General features: G+C 36.8%; 1 protein-coding gene across 1 annotated transcript in view; it reads right to left on the reverse strand.

Annotated features, from left to right (window-relative positions):
• CATSPERT (catsper channel auxiliary subunit tau) overlaps window positions 1-24731 on the reverse strand; it is a 178326-nt gene that overhangs the window by 72531 nt on the left and 81064 nt on the right. Inside the window, 4 exon segments of the mRNA XM_040475854.1 lie at window positions 2628-2936; window positions 10063-10106; window positions 12140-12206; window positions 14971-15076. Of these exon segments, the coding sequence (XP_040331788.1) occupies window positions 2628-2936; window positions 10063-10106; window positions 12140-12206; window positions 14971-15076 (526 nt within the window).

Consider the following 24731-nt stretch of genomic DNA (forward strand, 5'->3'; position numbering starts at 1 on the left):
TGATTTAGATGTTGAAATTCTATACTTCAAGACTAAGCCTGATGCAGTAGTAATAGCATGAGACCAAGGATCTTAGAAGGGAAGTAAGTATAGTTTGCATGTAGAAGGCATATGAATTACTTTGGGGTAGAGATAGTTCATTTGTGGTGGTTAATCTCCAAATATGGCCCCAATGAACACTTTCCAAGATTCATGCCCTTGTGTAGTCCCCTCCCATACTGAAACAGAACTGAGCCTAAGACTTGCTTTAACTGACAGAATTTAGTAGAAATATTCCTGTGCTAGTTCCAAGATGTCTTAAAGGAGACCTGAAGCTTCTCTTTTTGTGTATTAGAAGCCCGAAGCTGCCACATCAGAAATTCAGCTGCCCTGCTAGAAAGACCACATAAAGGGGCTGCACGGAAAGGGAAAGGGATGATCCCTAAGATTACACTGTGGGGGGTGCAGGGTGAGTGTGGAGAATAGATACATCAAACCAGATTGTACATGCATCCCAACTGAGCCCAGATTTACAGCTGTTCCCATCAAAGTGTAAGACATATAAATGAACCTCATGAGTGTTCCAGCCGAATCGAGCTCCTAGATGATTATGGGCCCAGCCAATATTGAGTGGAGCAAAACAACTTCCCAGCTAAAGCACAATCAACCCACAGAATCTTGAGAGATAATAAAATGGTTATTTTAAGCCACTACGTTTTGGAGTGGTTTGTTATGCAGCAATGAATGAAAGCTGAATATTCTGGAAGTCAGAGTAAATAGAGAAATTAAAAGGCAAACTACAAACGATGAAAAAGTATGTGCCATGATTATATCAATGGTTAATATCCTCATAATGAGAAAGAGCTCACCGTGAAACCTCCACAGGATCACCAAGTACTCAACGAAATAAAATGGACAAAGGACATGATCTGTCTACTCATTGTAGGGACAAGCAAAATGGCCAATAAGTATGATGGTCATTATTTAAAATGACCATTAATGGTCATTATTTAAAAGACCATTAATATTCAAATACTACGGGTGAAAATATAGGGAAAGTCTTTCTGGAGAGCAAATTTGTCAACATGCCATTTCTATGAATATAGGAGGGGACAGTCACAGATCCAAATACTTACGCAAAAGGATGTTAATTCCAAACTTAATGTCCAACAATACAGAAAATATATAATTGTTTTTTTTAAAAAAAATTTTTTTTCAACGTTTATTTATTTTTGGGACAGAGAGAGACAGAGCATGAACGGGGGGAGGGGCAGAGAGAGAGGGAGACACAGAATCGGAAACAGGCTCCAGGCTCTGAGCCATCAGCCCAGAGCCTGACGCGGGGCTCGAACTCACAGACCACGAGATCGTGACCTGGCTGAAGTCGGACGCTTAACCGACTGCGCCACCCAGGCGCCCCTATAATTGTTTAAAAGAATTACTAAATATCTATATTTGAGGATATTCTGCATCTTACAGATTTTTAAGGAAACTCAGATAACATGTTTATAATGTCGTTTTAAAAAGCACAGATAAAATTATACACACACATATATAATTTGATCCAAGTTTTTTAAATAAATGAAAAATATAATTTTACATAACCAGACCAAAAGGAAATAAAACTGTCAAATGTAGCAGTAGGATTGTAACTACTTCTATTTCGTCTTTCATGCTTCTATTTTCTAAATTTTCTGTAACTGTATTACTCCAAATTCAGTAAAAACAAGAATGTTATTTGAGAATAACTAGCTACTTAAGAATAATTCCCCAACTAGAGATATTTAATAAAGTTATCTTTTGGAATTAGGAAGAGAATTTAGAAATGACCTGATATGATGTACCATTCAACAGATGAGGAAATAAGTCTAGAGATTTTAACTGCCAAGCTTGTTGAAGTATTTAGAGGCAGAACCTTACTTAGAATCCAGATTTTTACCCACTGATCAGTACACATTTTTCTACTGCTTTATGAGCTACCTATAACAGTGATTCATGTAAGATGTAAAGATCTAAGTAGAATAACTGTAATTTTGAGAAAAGCTTTAACCCTTTGAATTTATATTCAAATCATTCTCATTTTAAACTATAAAATTATTTGCAATAAGGATATATGTTATTTCCTACAAGTTTTATTAAAAACTTCCACTGAAATCACATCCCAAGATTTTAAATTTCCTTTGTATTTACATTTTGTTATTGTTGTTACACATTCAGATGAATTTTATACCCACCCATGAGACTAGTTTGTACTACAGGTATCTCCAATCACTCTTTTTTTTTTCAAGGATTTTTCCTTCTTACTTTATGGATATACGCAGGGTAGGTATGTTTAAAATACTTAGACACACCTCCGCTTGGAGGCTTTTGAATGCATTTTCAATTTATTTGTGTGTTTTTAATGAATTATTTTGTTTTTCATAGGCTTATACTTCTGATACAAGGGCAGATACCTTTAGTTCAAGGTCTTCCTCTGGATCTTGGCTTTGAAACCTACCTTTTGATTTCGAATCTGGGGAAACTAACCTTGTGCTCTTCCTTCTAGCTAATCTTATAATATTGCTTTGCCATCTAATTTCTGCCAGAGATGAATCTAAGTTCCTCTTCTTTATTTTACCTGGATATATATAGCTAGTTTTCAACTTTACCTCTGATGCAGAGGAGTCTGTTTGTGAAAGGCTTTCCACATCTTTCATATGTGGTGGAAATAATACATTTTTCATTTTTCCCTCTGGCACAGCTTCTGACTGGTATTCCTCTAAAAACAATGTTTTGCTCTCTTCCATTACTGTCAGGCTAGGAATAACACGCAATGGAGTTTGCTTTGGTGACACATCTGTTTTCTTTGTTGACTCATCACTTTGAGGAGCAACTGCAATAGTATCTGAATTATCTTGATCTGACTGGTTCAAAGTTGGTAGAAGAGTAAGGTGTTTCTTATCATCATTATCCTGCAACTAGAAAATATATCAATAAAGCTACCAATAACTAGAAAATATATCAATAAAGCAAAGCTACCAATTAATCATTACTGACTAGAAAATATTTAAAACTAATAGTACTGGACTTAAAATAATTTATACCCTTATCCTTTATCATAACAAGTTACCACCAATGTTCGTCAATTGTTACATTCCTTATTAAAAGTGTTAAGAAATTCTCTACTTGCCTGAAACCATGGACTATAGAATATTATCCATTAAAATGATCACACAGCTTCATAAATTAGTGGTTCTCATATACTTAGATTTTATAAATCAGCAACATCTCAAAAAAGAAAATTGAGGAGTCTAACATTTTGCTGTCATTATGCTACACCAATATATCAATAAATAAATAAAATTTTACCAGCAAAATAGCACAAAGAACATACCATTAAATCACAATTATATAATAAAATAAAGGAAATTTTAATAGCAAAATAGTACAAAAAGCACTATCAACAAATAAAGGACAACCTGTTAAGCCAAACAAATTTAGCTCTATGAAAAATTCTCTATAGAGACTATTTAGGGAGAAGACGGCAGCATAGGAGGACGCTGGCCTCACACGTCCTGCTGATCACTTAGATTCCACCCACATCTGCCTAAATAACCCAGCAAACCACCAGAAGACTAGCAGAACGGACTCTCTACAGCCAAGCATAGACAAGAGGCCCACGGAAGAGGGTAGGAAGGGCAGAGAGGCGGTGCGCACTACACAGACTGGCGGGAGGGAGCCAGGGCGGTGGAGGGGCAGCCCGCCTGGCAAGGCAGATCCCCCGAGTCTGGCTTGCAAAAGCCAAGGGGCCGGACAGAGTGTGTTCTGACAGCCAGCGGGACTTAACATCTGGAATGTTAAAAGTCAACAACTCTGTTCTGAGAGCGGGAGGGTGAGAGGACACCGGGAGAGAGAGGTGTTGAGCCCTGAAGACAGAGCTCATTTCTGCAGGGAACAAAGGCGCTGGCCAGTGCCATCTCCCTCTTCCATCCCCCATTCGAAACCCCAAAGGGAATCAGTTCCCAGCACCAAACTTGCTTGCATTGTGCAAACACCCAACACTGTTCTTCTGTGGATCCATCCCTCCAACGGGTCGGCCCCCCTCCCTGTGCTGCAGGGCCCCTCCTGCAGGGGACCACTGACGGCAAAGTGAGCTGAGCCTGCCCCTCCTGCCCCTGTGCACCTTGAGGATCCACCCCAGCTAATATGCCATTCCCATCAAAGAAGCACCACAACCCTAGCAGTGTGCAAGTAGCCCAGACAGGGGCCACACCACTTCACAGTGAGTCCTGCTCCAGGGAGAGGGGAAGAAAAGGTACACACCAGTCTGACTGTGGCCCAAGCGGTGGGCTAGGGACAGACATGGGGTCTGACTGCGGCCCTGCCCACCAACGCAAGTTACTCCAGACAGCACAGGGGAAGTGCCCTGCAGTTCCACGCCACTCCAGGGACTATCCAAAAGATGAAATGGAAGAATTACCCTCAAAGGAAACTCCAGGAAGTAGAGACAGCTAACAAATTGATCAAAAACAATTTAAGCAATATAATGGAACATGAATATTAGTCATAATTAGAATAATAGTCATAAAATTAATAGCTGGGCTTGAAAAAAGTATACAGGAGAGCAGAGAATCTGTTGCTACAGAGATCAAGGGATTAAGAAATAGTCAGGAAGAGCTAAAAATGCTATAAATGAGGTGCAAAATAAAATGGAGGTGACCACAGCTTGGATTAAAGAGGCAGAGGAGAGAATACGTGAATTAGAAGATAAAATTATGGAAAAAGAGGAAGCTGAGAAAAAGAGAGATAAAAAAATCCAGGACTAGGAGGGGAGAATTAGAGAACTAAGTGATGCAATCAAATGCAACAATATCCATATAATAGGAATTCCATTAGAGGAAAAGAGAAAGAAAGGGGCTGCAGGTGTACTTGAACAAATCATAGCTGAGAACTTTCCTGATCTGGGGAAGGAAAAAGGCATTGAAAGCCAAGAGGCACAGAGAACTCCCTTCAGACGTAACTTGAGTCGATCTTCTGCACAACATATCATAGTGAAACTGGCAAAATACAAGGATGAAGAGAAAATTCTGAAAGCAGCTAGGGATCAACATGATCTAACATATAAAGGGAGACCGATAAGACTAGCGACAGACCTATCCACTGAAACTTGGAAGGCCAAAAAGGAATGGCAGGAAAGCTTCAATGTGATGAACAGAAAAAATATGCAGTCAAGAATCCTTTATCCAGCAAGTCTGTCATTCAGAATAGAAGGAGAGATAAAGGTCTTCCCAAACAAACAAAAACTGAAGGAATTTCTCACCACTAAACCAGCCCTACAGGAGTCCTAAGGGGGATTCTGTGAGTGAAATGTTGCAAGGACCACAAAGTACCAGAGACACCACTACAAGCATGAAACCTACAGACATCACAATGACTCTAAACCCATTCTAAAATAACACTGAATGTAAATGGACTAAATGCTCCAACCAAAAGACATAGGGTATCAGAATGGATAAAAAAACAAGACCCATCTATTTGCTGTCTACAAAAGAGTCATTTTACACCTGAGGACACCTTCAGATTGAAAGTGAGGGGATGGAGAACTATTTATCATGCTACTGGAAGTCAGAAGAAAGCTGGAGTGGCCATACTTATATCAGACAAACTAGACTTTAAATTAAAGGCTGTAACAAGAGGTGAAGAAGGCCATTATATAATAATTACAAGGTCTATCCATCAGGAAGAGCTAACAATTATAAATGTCTATGTTCCGAATATGGGAGCCCCCAAATATATAAAACAATTACTCACAAACATAAGCAACCTTATTGATAAGAATGTGGTAATTGCAGGGGACTTTAATACTCCACTTACAGTAATGGATAGTTCATCTAGACACAGGATCAATAAAGAAACAAGGGCCCTGAATGATACATTGGGACAGATGGACTTGACAGATCTATTTAGAACTCTGCATCCCAAAGCAACAGAATATACTTTCTTCTCGAGTGCACATGGAACATTCTCCAAAATAGATCACATACTGGGTCACAAAACAGCCCTTCATAAGTATACAAGACTTGAGATCATACCATGCACACTTTCAGACCACAATGCTATGAAGCTTGAAATCAACCACAGGAAAAAGTCTGGAAAACCTCCAAAAGCATGGAGGTTAAGGAACACCTTACTAAGGAATGAATGGGTCAATCAGCCAATTAGAGAAGAAATTAAAAAATATATGCAAACAAACGAAAATGAAAATACAACAATCCAAACACTTTGGGATGCAGCGAAGACAGTCCTGAGAGGAAAATACCTTGCAATCCAGGTCTATCTCAAGAAACAAGAAAAATCCCAAATACAAAATCTAACAGCACACCTAAAGGAAATAGAAGCAGAGCAGCAAAGACAGCCCAAACCCAGCAGAAGAAGACAAAAAATAAAGACCAGAGCAGAAATAAACAATATAGAATCTAAAAGAACTGTAGAGCAGATCAATGAAACCAAGAGTTGATTTTTTGAAAAATAAACAAAATTGATAAATCTCTAGCCAGGCTTCTCAAAAAGAAAAGGGAGATGACCCAAATGGATAAAATCATGAATGAAAATGGAATTATTACAACCAACCCCTCAAAAGTACAAGCAATTATCAGGGAATACTATGAAAAATTATATGCCAACAAACTGGACAACCTGGAAAAAATGGACAAATTCCTACACACCCACACACTTCCAAAACTCAAACAGGAAGAAATAGAAAACTTGAACAGACCCATAGCCAGTAATGAAATGGAATCAGTTATGAAAAATCTCCCAACAAATAAGAATCCAGGACCAGATGGCTTCCCAGAGGAATTCTGCATTAAAACAGAGATAATACTTATCCTTCTCAAGCAGTTCCAAAAAAACAGAAAGGGAAGGAAAACTTCCAGACTCATTCTATGCAGCCAGCATTACTTTGGTTCCTAAACCAGACAGAGACCCAGCAAAAAGAGAGAACTACAGGCCAATATACCTGATGACTATGGATGCAAAAATTCTCAACAAGATACTGGCAAATCAAATTCAACAGCATATAAAAAGAATTATTCACCATGATCAAGTGGGATTCATTCATGGGCTGCAGGACTGGTTCAACATTCATAAATCAATGTGATACATCACGTTAATAAAAGAAAAGAACCATATGATCCTGTCAATCGATGCAGAAAAAGCATTTGACAAAATTCAGCATCCTTTCTTAATAAAAACCCTCGAGAAAGTTGGGATAAAAGGAACATACTTAAACATCATAAAAGCCATTTATGAAAAGCCCATAGCTAATATCATCCTCAATGGGGAAAAACTGAGAGCTTTCTCCCTGAGATCAGGAACACGACAGGGATGTCCACTTTCACTGCTGTTGTTTAACACAGTGTTGGAAGTTCTAGCATCAGCAATCAGACAACAAAAGGAAACCAAAGGCATCAAAATTGGCAAAGATGAAGTTAAGCTTTCACTTTTTGCAGATGACATGATATTATACATGGAAAATCCAATAGACTCCACCAAAAGTCTGCTAGAACTGATACATGAATTTAGGAAAGTCGCAGGATACAAAATCAATGTACAGAAATCAGTTGCATTCTTATACACTAATAATGAAGCAACAGAAAGACAAAGAAACTGATCCCATTCACAACTGCACCAAGAAGCATAAAATACCTAGGGATAAACCTAACCAAAGATGTAAAAGATATGTATGCTGAAAACTATAGAAAGCTTATGAAGGAAATTGAAGAAGATATAAAGAAATGGAAAAACATTCCATGCTCATGGGTTGGAAGAATAAATATTGTCAAAATGTCAATACTACCCAAAGCTATCTACACATTCAGTGCAATCCCAAACAAAATTGCACCAACAACATTCGTCTCAAAGCTAGAACAAACAATCCTAAAATTTGTATGGAACCACAAAAGGCCCCGAATAGCCAAAGTAATTTTGAAGAAGAAGACCAAAGCAGCAGGCATCACAATCCCAGACTTTAGCCTCTACTACAAAGCTGTCATCATCAAGACAGCATGGTATTGGCACAAAAACAGACACATAGACCAATGGAATAGAATAGAAACCCCAGAACTAGACCCACAAAAGTACGGCCAACTAATCTTTGACAAAGCAGGAAAGAATATCCAATGGAAAAAAGACAGTCTCTTTAACAAATGGTGCTGGGAGAACTGGACAGCAACATGCAGAAGGATGAAACTAGACCACTTTCTTACACCATTCACAAAAATAAACTCAAAATGGATAAAGGACCTGAATGTGAGACAGGAAACCATCAAAACCTTAGAGGAGAAAGCAGGAAAAGACCTCTCTGACCTCAGCTGCAGCTATTTCTTACTTGACACATCCCCAAAGACAAGGGAATTAAAAGCAAAAATGAACTATTGGGACCTCATGAAGATAAAAAGCTTCTGCACAGCAAAGGAAACAACCAACAAAACTAAAAGGCAACCAACGGAAGGGGAAAAGATATTTGCAAATGACTTATCAGACAAAGGGCTAGTATCCAAAATCTATAAAGAGCTCATCAAACTCCACACCTGAGAAACAATCCAGTGAAGAAATGGGCAGAAAACATGAATAGACACTTCTCTGAAGAAGACATCCAGATGGCCAACAGGCACATGAAAAGATGCTCAACGTCGCTCCTCATCAGGGAAATACAAATCAAAACCACACTCAGACATCACCTCACGCCAGTCAGAGTGGCCAAAATGAACAAATCAGGAGACTATAGATGCTGGTGAGGATGTGGAGAAAAGGGAACCCTCTTGCACTGTTGGTGGGAATGCAAACTGGTGCAGCCACTCTGGAAAACAGTGGGGAGGTTCCTCAAAAAATTAAAAATAGACCTACCCTATGACCCAGCAATAGCACTGCTAGGAATTTACCCAAGGGATACAGGAGTACTGATGCATAGGGGCACTTGTACCCCAATGTTTATGGCAGCACTCTCAACAATAGCCAAATGATGGAAAGAGCCTAAATGTCCATCAACTGATGAATGGATAAAGAAATTGTGCTTTATATACACAATGGAATACTACATGGCAATGAGAAAGAATGAAATATGGCCTTTTGTAGCAACATGGATGGAACTGGAGAGTGTTATGCTAAGTGAAATAAGCCATACAGAGAAATACAGATACTATATGTTGTCACTCTTATGTAGATCCTGAGAAACTTAACAGAAGACCATGGGGGAGGGGAAGGAAAAAAAAAAGGTTAGAGAGGGAGGGAGCCAAAACATAAGAGACTCTTAAAAACTGAGAACCGAGGGTTGATGGGGGGTGGGAGGGAGAGGAGGGTGGGTGATGGGTATTGAGGAGGGCACCTGTTGGGATGAGCACTGGGTGTTGCATGCAAACCAACTTGACAATAAATTTCATATTTAAAAAAAAAAAAGAAAGAAAAATTCTCTATGTTGTCTTTTTTCCCCTCTGTCTCCTTCGACTGGGGAAACCAGTACATGTTGACTCTTCAATTGATATTTAGAAGACATTCACCCAACAATGAAAAATATTAAGTCCTATTTGTCAAGTAGTATAGAAAAATCTTTTATTCTTTGTTGGTTTACATAGGGATCCATTGCTTTATAGAATGAATTCCTATGTAAAATTAGCTAAAATGCAAATAATATTACGTGAACTCTATTTTTTTCTTTATATTTTAAACATAGATTATAAACCCATAGAGAAAGTAATGAATGTGGTTAGGTCTGTGGCATCAATTTCTAAGATCAATGTGCAGAACTAACTTTATGCTTTTATTAATTGCTGCCCCCTTTCTCTTCATCAACATCTTTTGTCCCCATCTTCGTATGTATTTTTAAATATTACCATTTTATGCTGTAATTTCCCTTTTAAGAGTATAAATTAACTCAACTAAATAATGTAATTGTACAGATACTACCATAACAGAAATAACCATAAAAACCTGAATAACTTCTTGGGTGCTTTTTTCCCCCCATCCACAAATATTTTTTTTTATTTATAAATGTTTCATCCCTTTAAAAACAGTGACTATTAGAAGTTCTCTTCCAAGTTCCCTTACCTCACTTGGAGCAGTTTCAGCTCCTTTCTTTATACAGGGGACATCTGTAAATAAGTGAATAGTAATATTTTATTATTATATTATAAAATAAACATGTTTATATATGTACACTAATAAGATACTATTAGGATCTTTCTCGCCAAGAACAAAGAGAAATTTAAATCAAAGCAGCTATTCACACATAAATACTATTTAGTAAAAACAGGCTGATGACTCTCTGGGCAGATGGGGGAATGGTAAATGAAAAAGTGAGGACTTAAAATGAAAACATGCATAAAGTGGTAAGATTTCAGATTCATCAGTGTAAGACATAAAAACAGATAAACAGTATATTTTGCTACAAGTCAAGAGGAAATAAAATAAATCCCGTATGGTCAGTGATAGAGCTGGGACTGAAAAAAAGATACTGGAATAAAGTTTTATGTATCCAGAGAAATTAGGACCATTCAAAAGAGGCTGACTGAAGCCCTTATAAACATTTTTCTAGAAATATAGAGTCTATATTTATCAAGTAGAAAAGAAAACCTAAAAGGAAGAAAAAAGGAATAAAAAATTGAGATACAAAGGTATGTATTAAGTCTAGTATAAAACAAAATTTATTATGGTCACTATTAGCTGTGGGGTAAGCTTACCCATTTTTCTGAGCTTTCGTTTTCCCATATGTAAAACAGGATAATGATGGCTTATCTTATAGGTATGACCCAAGTATATGTAAGATGTGAGCAGCAATATGGTTAAATGCTTGAGCTCTTGATATACTTTTTAAAGTTTTTATTTACTTATTTTGAGAGAGAGACACAGACAGACAGACAGAGAGAATAGGGGAGGGGCAGAGGATTTCAAACAAGCTCCACACTGTCAGTGCAGAGCCCAATGAAGGGCTGGAATCACAAACCGTGAGATCATGACCTGAGCCAAAATCAAGAGTCAACACTTAACCAACTGAGCCACCCAGGCACCCCAAATGTTTGAGCTCTTGGGTCAAACAGACGAGGTTCAAATTCAACCCCAATCAGTTAATGGCTGTGTAACTTTTGACTGGTTACTTAATCTGTTTGATCCTCAGCTTTCTCATCTGTAAAATCTGGATAAATAATAATAGCACCCTCAACTGACTGATGTGAGGATTGAGTTATATAATCCAGGTAAAGGCCTGCAACACAGTGATGAATAAATGTTAGCTGAAGCTATAAGATATAGGAATACCAGAAGAAAACAAGTCACCAGACTTGAAATAAACTCTTCAGCTAAGAAAAAAAAAAAAAAAACTCTTTGGATAAGAAACAAATAATAATAAATAAAAATAAAAATAAACTCTTTGGGGAAAAAAAAGTTGGCAACCACCAGTGAGTAAGAGAGGTAAACCTCCAAGCTTCAATTCTCTTACTCGTGAAACGAGCATTTCAGGTGAAGAGTAGGCTAAAGATTCAGTAGCTCTGCTAGTCTGGTTGATCCTCAGAGGTTAGGAAAAGAACATATCAAAAGCTAAGGTGGCCAGGAGGTAGAAGCAGGGAAGTAGAGAAGTAATTTGTGGCACAAGTCTTGCAACAATAAATCATTATTCTACACTGGCAGAATCCAAGATTTTATAGATATAGTATTATGCATATATTTTAACTTACTTTCTAAATGAATCTTTTAACAGAGAGATTTTTTTTAAAGAGTACCATAACAATCTCTTCCATTATCTTATTGATAATTTGTGGTAAGTTCTAAAATTTAATGCTAATTTAATTTCCTGTCCTCTGCTGTCTTCCTTCCTCTTACACACACACACACCTCTACAGCTAACGTTTAAGAATATACCTTTTTCATAGATCATAGTTAAGATATAACTATTTTCTTGTCCTTACAAGGAATACAGGAGCATTAAAAAAAAATAACTCTTAATTGGGTCTAAGTCTTTTCTTTAAGGTGTTACAAAATAAATACCTAATAGTAAAACTATAATGAGATGCATATTTATTTCCAAGAAAAAAATGAAATCCACCTAAAGCAAATTATTAATTTTCTTTTTGTGATACAACCACCTTTTTATCTTAATAATAAATAAATAATGTGAATTAAGTTTCTGAACCTGATAGTACAGTATCTTCAGACTTCTTTTCAAATTGGCTTTCAAGTACCTCATTGGTATCACTTCCCTAGAAACAAGAAAAAAAAAAAAAGATATTGGAGAAATGTTGACAAAGCTAATCTGCCTTTATAACTTCTTTTATTACCTTCTTTAAAATGTACAGAAGAATATGGGTTTATGAGAAAAGCAATCCAAACAACACTATTTTAAAGAGTATACTCTAGCTAGGAGTTAATGTTCCAAGGAGAGGATATCCAAGAATTGATAGGGTATTTGAGTGACAAATGTAGGAGAGAAAAAGATTATGAGATAAATGACATAATATTGTAACTTCAAGTGACATAAGAGAATACACCCAGAAAACAGATTACTTTTTTATTGGAAAACATTATGGCCTATAAGTTGCAAAGAGGAATTATAAGGTAGCATGATCCCTGACTGTTATAAAATACTGATTTTTTTTTTATATATGAAATTTATTGTCAAATTGGTTTCCATACAACACCCAGTGCTCATCCCAAAAGGTGCCCTCCTCAATACCCATCACCCACCCTCTCCTCCCCCCACCCCCCATCAACCCTCAGTTTGCTCTCAGTTCTCAACAGTCTCTTATGCTTTGGCTCTCTCCCACTCTAACCCCCTTTTTTTTTTTTTTCCTTCCCCTCCCCCATGGGTTCCTGTTGAGTTTCTCAGGATCCACATAAGAGTGAAACCATATGGTATCTGTCTTTCTCTGTATGGCTTATTTCACTTAGCATCACACTCTCCAGTTCCATCCACGTTGCTACAAAAGGCCATATTTCATTTTTTCTCATTGCCACCTTATGAAGATAAAAAGCTTCTGCACAGCAAAGGAAACAACCAACAAAACGAAAAGGCAACCAACGGAATGGGAAAAGATCTTTGCAAATGACATATCGGACAAAGGACTAGTCTCCAAAATCTATAAAGAGCTCATAAAATACTGATGTTTTAATAAGAACACAAAGTCCATAGTTCCTTTAATGAAGATCCCCCCAAATTTTCCATAAAATACTAATTCTGTATGAGGAAGTGCTAATCAATTTACCCTAAAGCAGTATCACTATGCCCAATTATAATGAGGCACTGAAAATCATTAATATATCTGTATGTTATGACTACCACTTCAAGGCTGTGATCTTAGTCAACATTTTATGAATTTACTGAAACCTCTTTGAATCTCTATTGCCACAGGTCAAAATATATAGGTTTCTAAAATTTTTTTGATGTTTATTTATTTTGAAACACAGAGACAGAGCATGAGCAGGGGAGGGACAGGAGAGAAGGAGACACAGAATGTGAAGCAGGCTGCAGGCTCTGAGCTGTCAGTACAGAGCCCGACTCGGGGCTCAAACCCATCAACAGTGAGATCATGACCTGAGCCAAAGTCAGACGCTTACCTGAGTCACCCAGGCGCCCTGATTAGATTATATTTCTAAATATTAAACCTCACTTATATATGTGACAAAGGTCTAGTATTCAAAATATATAAAGAACTCTTACAACTGAACAATAAAAATAAAAATAACCTAGGGATGCATGGGTGACTCAGTTAAGCGTCTGACTTCAGGTCATGATCTCACAGTTGGTGAGTTCGAGCCCTGCGTCAGGCTCTGTGCTGACAGCTCAGAGCCTGGAGCCTGCTTCACATTCTGTGTGTGTGTGTGTGTGTGTGTGTGTGTGTGTGTGTCTCTCTCTCTGCCCCTCCCTCCACTCACGCTTGCTTGCCCTCTCTCTCTCTCTCTCAAAAATAAACGTTAAAAAATTAAAAAATAAAAATAACCCAGTTTTTAAAATCAACAAAGGATTTGAATAAACATTTATCAAAGAAGATATTCAAATGGCCAGTAAACACATGAAAAGATGTTCACATCAATGGTTATCAGAGAAAGGCAAATCAAAACCACTACCAAAAAGTTACCACTTCAAACCACTAGGATGGCTATAATTAAAACAACAACAGAAAAGTAAAATAACAAGTGTTGGAGAATATATGGAACCTTCGTACATTGTTGGTTGGATGTAAAATTGTGCAGCTGATATGAAAAACAGTTTGACAGTTCCTGAAAAAGTTAAAGAGGGAATTACTGTATGATCTAACAATTCCACTCCTAGGTATATACCCAAGAAAATCACAAACATATGCCCACATAAAAATCTGCATATGAATGGTCACAGGAGCATAACTGATGACAGCTAAAAAGTCAAAACAATCCAAATGTCCATCAACTGATGAGGATAAACAAAATGTGGTACATATCCATATAGTGGAATATTATTTGGTAGTAAAAAGAAACAAAGTATTGCTACATGCTACAATGGGATGAATCCTGAAAACACTATGCTAAATTAAAGAAGCAATTCACAAAGAACTATATATTCATTGGTTCCACTCAAATGAAATGTTTAGGATCAGCAAATCTATGAAAACAGGAAGGATATTCGTTATTGTCTAGGGCTAGAGGGGTGTGAGAGGTTTGGTTAGGGGGTTTCTTTGGGGGGCAATAATGTTTGAAAATTGATTATAGCAATGGACATACAATTCTGTGAATATACTAAAGGTCACTGAATTCTGTACTTTAAGCAGGTGAATTATATCTTAACAAAGCTGTTAAAAAACCAAACCTTACAAATTATTAGCTAGCATTTATTGAATGTCACATTAGGAAAATAGGAAAGTACATGAATCATGAATAGCATTTTATATATCAAGAACTAAGCAATATCTTATTACCACTTTTAATTATCATAATCTTTTTTAAATAAACAGTATTAGAAGTTAGATATGGAGAATGTATTACGTTAATTACCTTACATTCTTTATTGGCCAATTTTGGGGTAAGAACTCCTTCTAAATAGCTAGCTTTTTCTATCCATGTACTCAGATTCCTATATTCTTTTTTCATTTTTTCCAGCCTAAAGAAAGAAATCAGGTATACATTTAAAAAATAAGTGACAGAAGAACATATATGGCATGATTCACAGAAGAATACATTCAGTATGATACACTTATAAAATGTTCTGAGAGGCAAACCAGCAATATATTAAGAATATGAGGGGCGCCTGGGTGGCGCAGTCGGTTAAGTGTCCGACTTCAGCCAGGTCACGATCTCGCGGTCTGTGAGTTCGAGCCCCGCATCAGGCTCTGGGCTGATGGCTCAGAGCCTGGAGCCTGTTTCCGATTCTGTGTCTCCCTCTCTCTCTGCCCCTCCCCCGTTCATGCTCTGTCTCTCTCTGTCCCAAAAATAAATAAACGTTAAAAAAAAAATTAAAAAAGAAAAAAAGAATATGAAAGAAAGGAATGATTATAATAAAAATGAGAGCAGTAGCTACCTGAGGAGGGTTGAGGAGAGGATGGAATCTCCTAACGGCACACAAAACACATTTTTGATAGTGATGATTTAAGTTTTTATTCAAATTCCAGTTAGTTAATATACAATGTAATATTAGTTTCAGGTGTACAATTTAGTGATTCAAAATTTCCATACAACACCTGGTGTGCATCACACTAAGTACACTCTTTAATCACCATCACTCATTTAACCCATCACTCCCTCCGACCTCCCCTCTGGTAACCCTTAGCTTGTTCTCTATAGCTAAGAGGCTGTTTCTTGGTTTCTCTCTTTTTCCCCCTATGATCATTTCCTTTGTTTTTTAAATTCTGCCTATGAGTGAAATCATATGGTATTTGTCTTTCTCTGACTTATTTCACTTAGCATAATACTCTAGCTCCATCCATGTCATTGCAAATAGCAACATTTCATTCTTCTTTATGCCTGAGTGATATGTGTGTGTGTGTGTGTGTGTGTGTGTGTGTGTGTGTGTGTGTGTGTGTGTGTCTTTATCAACTCATCAGTTAACGGACATTTGGGCTCTTTCCATAATTTGGCTACTGTTGATAATGCTGCTATAAACATTGGGGTGCATGTATCCCTTTGAATTAGTATTTTTTGTATTCTTTGGGTAAATACCTAGTAGTGCCATTGCTGGATTTTTAACTTTTTGAGGAACCTCCATACTGTTTTGTCCTAAGTAGCTGCACTAGTTTGCATTCCCACCAACAGTGTAAGATGGCTCTCCTTTATCCATTGGTTGTTTCTTGTGTTGTTCATTTTAGCCATTCTGACAGGTGTAAGGGGTATCTCATTGCAGTTTTGATTTGTATTTCCCTGAGCATCTTTTTACATGTCTGTTGGCCATCTGGATGTCTTCTTTGGGAAAATGTCTATTCATATCTTCTGCCCATTCTTTAATTGGTTTTAGGGTGTTGAGATGTCTAAGTTCTTTATATATTTTAGATACTAACCCTTTATCAGATATGTCATTCACAAATATCTTCTCTCATTCCATGGGTTGCTTTTAGTTTTGTTGATTGTTTCCTTCACTGTGCAGAAGGTGTTTATTTTGATGAAGTCCCAACAGTTCATTTTTGCTTTTGTTTCCCTTGCCTCAGGAGACATAGCTAGTAAGAAGTTCCTATGGCTGATGTCAAAGAGGTTACTGCCTCTGTTATCTAGGATTTTAATGGTTGTCTGTCTCATATTTAGGTTTTTAATCCATTTAGAATTCATTTTTGTGTGTGGTGGTAAAAAAGTGATCCAGTTTCATTCTTTTGCATGTTGCTGTTCAGTTTTCCCAACACCATCTGTTGAAGAGACTGTCTTTTTCCCATTGAATATTCTTTCTTGCTTTGTCAAAGACTAATTGACCATATAGTTGTGGGTTCATTTCTGGGTTTTCTATTCGGTTCTATTGATTTATGTGTCTGTTTTTGTGCCAGTACCATACTGTCTTGATGATTACAGCTTTGTAACATAACTTAAAGTCCAGAATTGTGATGCCTCCAGTTTTGCTTTTCTTTTTCAAGGTGGCTTTGGCTATTGGGGTCTTTTGTCATTCCATACAAATTTTAGGATTGTTTGTTCTAGCTCTGTGAAGAATGTTGGTGGTATTTTGATAGGGATTGCATTAAATGTGTAGATTGCTTTGGGTAGCATGGACATTTTAACAATATTTGCTCTTCCAATCCAGGAGCATGGAGTGATTTTCCACTTGTTTGTGTCATCTTCAATTTCTTTCATCAGTGTTTTATAGTTTTCAGAGTACAGGTCTTTCACCTGTACTTTGGTTAGGTTTATTCTTAGGTATCTCATGGTTTTTGGTGTAATTGTAAATGGGATTGATTCCTTGATTTCTCTTTCTGCTATTTCATTATTGGTGTGTATAGAAATGCAATAGATTTCTGTATGCTGCTATTGTATCCCACAACTTTAGTGAATTTGTATATCAGTTCTAGCAACTTTTTGGTGGAATCTTTTGGGTTTTTTATATAGAGTATCATGTCATCTGCAAATAGTGATAATTTTACTTCTTCCTTTTCAATATGGATGCCTCTTATTTCATTTTGTTGTCTGACTGCTGTGGCTAGGACTTCCAAATATGGTGATGAATAAATATCTAGGCAACAGTCTTATTATCTTTATTTAAGCTATACATACATGTTTTAGAAGTTATTCAATATATAGGTCTCATTAAACTTGTATATACATATGTTATAAATTACCCAATATATACATGATATTTTCTGGAACAAAACAAATGAAAAAATAGGAATTTAGCTTCTAATCCAAGAAATTTCAAAAGGCTTTAGTCACCTAAAGATGTAACTGACAAGAACTAAATGGAAAGAGGATATGTTTCCCAATTCATTTCATTAGGACACTATTACTGTAATTAACCCTAAATAAGGACATTACAAAAAAGGAAAATTAGTCTCATCTCATTCATGAACATAGATGCAAATATTACAAACAGATATAATTTTAGTATAAAAATCCAGTAGTATATAGAAAGATAATATATAATGAACAAGTAGGATTTATTCCATGTATATAAGGATATTTTGACATTGACATTAGAAAATATAAACACAATTTAACTGATTAAAAGAGACAAAGAACTTGGCAAAATCCAACATCCATTTATGAATTTTTTTAAAAAAACTTATAAAACTAGAAGCAAAATGGAATTATTTACTTAACCTGGTATAGCATATCTATATGTAAAAACCCTATATAAATAATGCTTTTAACTATTAAATGCCAGAAGTGTTGCCTTTAAAGATCATCAACAAAACAAGGATGCCCACCCTTGCCATTTATATTAGACACTGACTAGAGCTTCTAGCTAGCATCATAAGAGAAGAAAACAAAATTCAAGTGTAAGAACTGGGAATAAAAAAAATCTTAATTGTCGTTATTTGTAGGTATGACTGTTTAAATTCTCCCAAATGATACTATAGATAAAATTATTATAAATATGAAAGTTTAGCCAAAGAGGGAAACACTAGAAGATAATGCCAGCAGGGGTAGCATAGGTTTTTAATCTTCTCAAATCTCTACATAAAAATATTCAGAGTAGCTCAGTAACAAACCCAAAAACCTATGGGCAACATTTACAACAAAATCATGTGACAAGGTATCTCTATGAATCCCAAAACATATACATAAGACCTTCAAGGTATCAGTGTATATATGGCAGAAGACAACAGGTATAAAAGAGGCACCTGAAAATAAGAGAACCTCAAAATAGCCAACAGGTAGTTAGATGAAAGTACAGCAGGCCAATTTGAGAATAGCAGTTAAAACTGGGAGAGTTTCGCTCATTCCAATAGCAAGTGAGTACAAAGGATTTATGTCAACCATTAAAAGGACTGGAGCAGTCTAACCACTGTGAATGCTTAAAACTGACCAACCAGGTCTCTAATCCAGGACAGGCTCCAGAAAATCTTAGACAGCAATTCATATATTTTAACACCAAATGAAAACATCAGAAATGGGAGTTCTGTAAAGCTTGTGAAGCTTTCTAAACCAAACCTCTTATAAAAAATTTCAGGAAAATTAATTCCATATAAAATGGAACAACAAAAAACTATCAGCACCCACCCACTTTTTCTTTTTTGTTACAGGGTTACTTCAATGAACACATCAAAGCACACTTGGTTGAAGGTCCAAACACTCCACCACTATAAGCAAGGAGGAGCTTTGCAGAGGACTGACCAGTGGGATAGAGCAGTCAAAACACAACAGAGTACACAAAGCACACTCCAAACGCACTTTCTAAAGTGCCAGGCCCTGGACCACTTTCTTACACCATACACAAAAACAAATTCAAAATGGATGAAAGACCTAAATCTGAGACAGAAAACCATCAAAATCCTACAGGAGAAAACAGACAGCAACCTCAGCCACAGCCACAACTCAGCAACAACTTCTTACTTGACATGTCTCTAGAGGCAAAGGAAATCAAAGCAAAAGTGAACTACTGGGACCTTATCAAGATAAAAAAAAGCTTCTACAGGGGCACCTGGGTGGCTCAGTTGGCTGAGCTTCCAACTTTGGCTCAGGTCATGATCTCATGGTCCGTGAAGTTCGAGCCCTGCATCGGGCTCTGTGCTGACAGCTCAGAGCCTGAAGCCTGCTTCATATTCTTTGTCTCCCTCTCTCTTTGCTCCTCCCCCACTCATGCTCTGTCTCTGAAAAATGAATAAACCTTAAAAAAAATAATAGGGGCACCTGGGTGGCTCAGTCAGTTGAGCGTCCGACTTCAGCTCAGGTCATGATCTCACGGTCTGTGAGTTCAAGCCCCACGTCGGGCTCTGTGCTGACAGCTCAGAGCCTGGAGCCTGTTTCAGATTCTGTGTCTCCCTCTTTCTCTCTCCTCCCCACTCATGCTCTGTTTCTCTCTTCTCAAAAATAAATAAACGTTAAAAACGATGATAATGATAATAATGATAATAACTAACTAACTAACTAACTAAATAAATAAATAAATAAAGCTTCTACACAGCAAGGGAAACAATCAACCAAACTAAAAGGCAACCGATAGAATGGGAGAAGATACTTGCAAATGACATGCTGGATACAGGGTTAGTATCCAAAATCAATAAAGAACTTACTAAACTCAACACCCCCAAATCAAATAATCCTGTGAAGAACTGGGCAGAAGACATGAATAAACATTTTTCCAAAGACGACATCCAGATGGCAAACAAACACATGAAAAGATAATCAAAACCACTGTGACATACCACCTCACACTGGTCAGAGTAGCTAAAATTAACAACTCAGGCAACAATAGATGTTGGCGAGGATGTATAGAAATGGGAACCCTATTGTACTATTAGTGGGAATGAAAACTGGTGTAGCCACTCTGGAAAACAGTGTAGAGCTTCCTCAAAAAATTAAAAATAGAACTACTCTATGACCCAGCAGTTGCATTACTAGGAATTTAACCAAAGGATACAAAAATGCTGACTCAAAGGGGCACATGCACCCCAATATTTATAGCGGCACTATCAACAATAGCCAAATTATGGAAAGAGCCCAAATGTCCATCAACTGATGAAAGGATAAAGAACATGTGTGATACATACACACACATGCACACACACACACACAGCAGAATAATACTCGTCAATGAAAAAGAATGAAATCTTGCCATTTGCGACAATGTGGATGAAACTGGAGGGTATTAATGCTAAGTGAAATAAGTCAGAGAAAGAGTTATCATATGATTTCACTCATATGTGGAATTGGAGAAACTTAACAGATGACCATAGAGGAAGGGAAGGAAAAATAAGATAAAAACACAGAGGGAGGCAAACCATAAGAGACTCTTAAAAGCAGAGAAGTGAGGGTTGGTAGGGATGTGGGGGTGGGGTGTGAGTTAAACGCGTGACGGGCATTAAGGGGAGCACTCTTTAGGATGAGCACTGGGTGTCATATGTAAGAGATGAATCACTGGGTTCTACTCTTAAAGCCAAGACTACACTGTATGTTAACTAACTTGGGGGGGGGGCGGGGGCGGGAAAGAAAGCTATCATATTTTTCAGCAGAATCTTTCCAGGCCAGAAGAAAGTGGCATGATATATTCAAAGTGCCAAAAGTAAAACAACAACAACAACAACAACAACAAAACAACAAAAAACCTGTCAACCAAGAATACTCTACATGACAAAGTTGTCCTTCAGAATCGAAGGAGAAATTAAAATTTTCTAGACAAACAAAACCTAAAAGGGTTCATCACCACTAGACCAGTCCTACAATAAATGTTACAAAGGGACTTCTTCAAGCCAAACAAAAAGGATACGAATCAGTAACATAAAAGCATATGAAACTATAAATCTCACTGGCAAAGGTAAATATATAGTTAAATTCAGGATATTCTAATATTGTAATGGTGGGGGGTGAATCACATATAACCCTGATATGAAGGTTAAGAGACAAAAAAACTCAAAAAAATTACTATAACTACAATAATTTGTTAAATTACTCAACAAATAAATAAGATAAAGTAAAAAGATGCAAACTGTGACATCAGAAGTATAAAATGGGGGGGGGGATAAAAATACAGAGCTTTATTACATTCGAAGTTAAATTGTTATCAGCTTAAAATAGACTGTTTTAAATATGTGTTTTGTAAGCCTCCTGGTAAACCACAAAGAAAAACCTAGAGTAGATACACAAAAGATAAAGGAATCTAAGTGTACCATTGCAAATAACCATCAAATCACAAAAGAAGACAGCAAGAAAATAAGAGGGGAACAAAGGAATTTAAAAAACAGCCAGAAAATAATGAACAAAATAGCAATAGTAAGTCCATACTTTTTAATAATTACTTTAAATGTAAACAGACTAAATTCTCCAATCAAAAGACAGAGTAGCTGATTAAAAAAAAAAAACACCCAAGACCCAACTATATGCTGCCTACAAGAGAGACACTTAAGCTTAAAGGACACCTACTGACTGAAAGAAAAGCTATGGAAAAAGATATTCCATGCAAACAGGAACCAAAAGAGTGTAGGACTACTAATACTTATAGCACACAAAATAGACTTTAAGCCAAAGACTGTAATGAGAGACAAAGATCACTATATAATGATAAAGGGGTCAATCCAACAAGAGAATATGACATTTGTAAACAGTTATGCACTCAACATAGAAGCACCTAAATATGTAAACCAAATGTGAACAGATATGAAGGAAGAAAGAGACAGCAATATAATAATAGTAAGGGACTTTAAAACCCCACTTACATCAATAGATAGATCAACCAAACATAAAATTTATAAAGAAACACTGAAGCTAAACTACACATTAAATCACAGAGTTAATACTTCTATAGAACATTCCATCCAATGGTCATCTTAAGTACATGTGAAACATTCTTCAGGATAGATATGTTAGGCCATAAAACAAGTACTCATAAATTTAAGATGACTAAAATCATATCAAGCATCCTTTCTGACCATAATCAATTCCGAGAAGAAACTGCTAATTTCACAAATTTTCAGTGGAGATTAAGCAACATGCTACTGAATAACCAATGGGTCAAAGAGGAAACCAAAAGAAAAATATTTTTAAATATCTTGAGACAAATCAAAATGGAAATACAACATATCAAAACTTATGGGATGTAGCAAAAACACTTCTAAGAGGTAAGTTAAAAGCAGTAAGCATTTACAATAAGAAAAAGAAAGATCTCAAATAATTTTATACTTCAAGGAACCAGGAAAAAGAACTAAGTCAAAATTAGTAAAACAAAGGAAATAACAAAGACCAGAGTGGGGGAAAATAGAAACTAAAAAGACAACAGAAAAAAAAAAATCAATGAAACTAACAGCAGACTTTGGTGGGGGTGGGATGGGGGTATTGATAAACCTTCATTATGCTTACAAAGAAGGAAAGAGGACACTAACAAATATGTTTTTAAAAATCACCATTGTATATCTAGTACCCTATAATAGTGCCTGACACACACTAGGTATTCAATAATGTTACTAAATGAATAAAACATCAGAATAGAGGATAAAAGGGTTCTTTGGTCATTCAGCTCAATGTTAATGAATTAATAAGTTATGAGTCTGAGTAAAAAATGTATTCAACATAAATAATCATTTTTTAAGTCACCAAGGAGTTCTGCTTCTGGCAATGGTGGACTAGGTTACTTCAGATAAACCATCTAACTACACAACTAAAAAGGCTGGACAATATATTTTTTAAAAATTGTATTTGAAAGTGGGGCACCTCGATAGCTCAGTTGCTTAAGAGTCCAACTTCAGCTCAGGTCAGGATCTCGCTATGAATTAGAGCCCTGTGTCGGGCTCTGTGCTGACAGCTCAGAGCCTGGAGCCTACTTCAGATTCTGTGTTTCCTCTCTATCTGCCACTTCCCCACTTGCACTCTGTCTCTGTTTCTCTCTCAAAAATAAATAAACATTAAAAAAATTTTTTTAATAAAAATTTTAAAAAATTGTGTCTGAAAGCATCAGTCAGTTACAAAAGCATCAAGGATTTACAGATCCAAGATTATAGGAATTTCAGAGACAATAAGCCCCATCATTTGGTACCATTTTTCCTTCCAGGCATTTGTGGTGGCTAAGAGTTAAGAAAATGAGCAGAGCCTGGAGATAGATATGCCAGAATTAGGGAACAAAAAGCAGAGTTCAGACCCTGCCAAGGATGAAAAGCCAAGGTAAACATCTAGGCTTTCAGTTGGGACCCCAAAAGGTTAAACCACGAGAATAAGAGCCTCCTTGTCTTGTGACTTACTTGCCTCACACTAGTCCCAGTCCTACTACTAGGAATAAGATTAGACCATTAAAAGACTAATCCTCATAGGAAACAAACCTAAATCATTTCAATCTCAATCTCAAGTGAATTAAGGTGATCTGGGATTGCTAGTTTCCTAGTCTAGTTGGCTGACAGATGCAAGTGTCTATCCTCCCTGTAAGAATATACAATCAAGAGCCACAAATTAGTTCTACAGATACAATGTTTGGCACTCAATAAAAATAGCTAGGTATATGAGAATGTAAGGCTTGACTGAAAATTATGAGGGGAAAAAACCCAATAGAAACAGACCTACAGGAGATCCAGATAATAAAGTCACCACAGATGAACTTTAAAATAGCAATGGTTGGGGTGCCTGGGTGGCTCAATCGGTGAAGCAGCCAAATCTTGATCTCGGCTCAGGTCATGACCTCATAGTTTGTGAGATCAAGCCCCATGTCAGGCTCTATGCTGACGGTGTGGAGCCTGCTTTGTAGTCTCTCTCTCCCTCCCTCTCTGTCCCTTCCCCGCTCATGTGTATGCATTCTCTCTTGCTCTCTCTCTCAAAATAAATAAACCTAAAAAAATTTTTTTAATGTTTTTATTTTTGAGAGAGGCACAGAGTGCAAGGGGAGGAGGGGCAGAGAGAGAAGGAGATGCGGAATCTGAAGTGGGCTCCAGGCTCTGAGCTGGAGCACAGCACAGAGCCTGACATGGGGTCGAACTGATGAATGTTGAGATCATGATCTGAGCTGAAGTTGGACGCTTAACCGAGCCACCCAGGTATCCCAATAAATAAACTTAAAAAAATAGCAATGACTAATATGTTCAAAGAATTCAAAGAGAAGTCAGGGGATTTTGGTAGAGAAGTGGAAACTATAAAATAAAGGAAAATAACTTCAATAAAGTAACTGAAATTAAGAATTCAATTGGTTTGGAGTATCTGGGTGGATCAGTCGG

This window comes from Herpailurus yagouaroundi, unplaced genomic scaffold (genome assembly GCF_014898765.1).
Source record: "Herpailurus yagouaroundi ecotype Mexico unplaced genomic scaffold, PumYag 140, whole genome shotgun sequence".
NCBI lineage: Eukaryota > Metazoa > Chordata > Mammalia > Carnivora > Felidae > Herpailurus > Herpailurus yagouaroundi.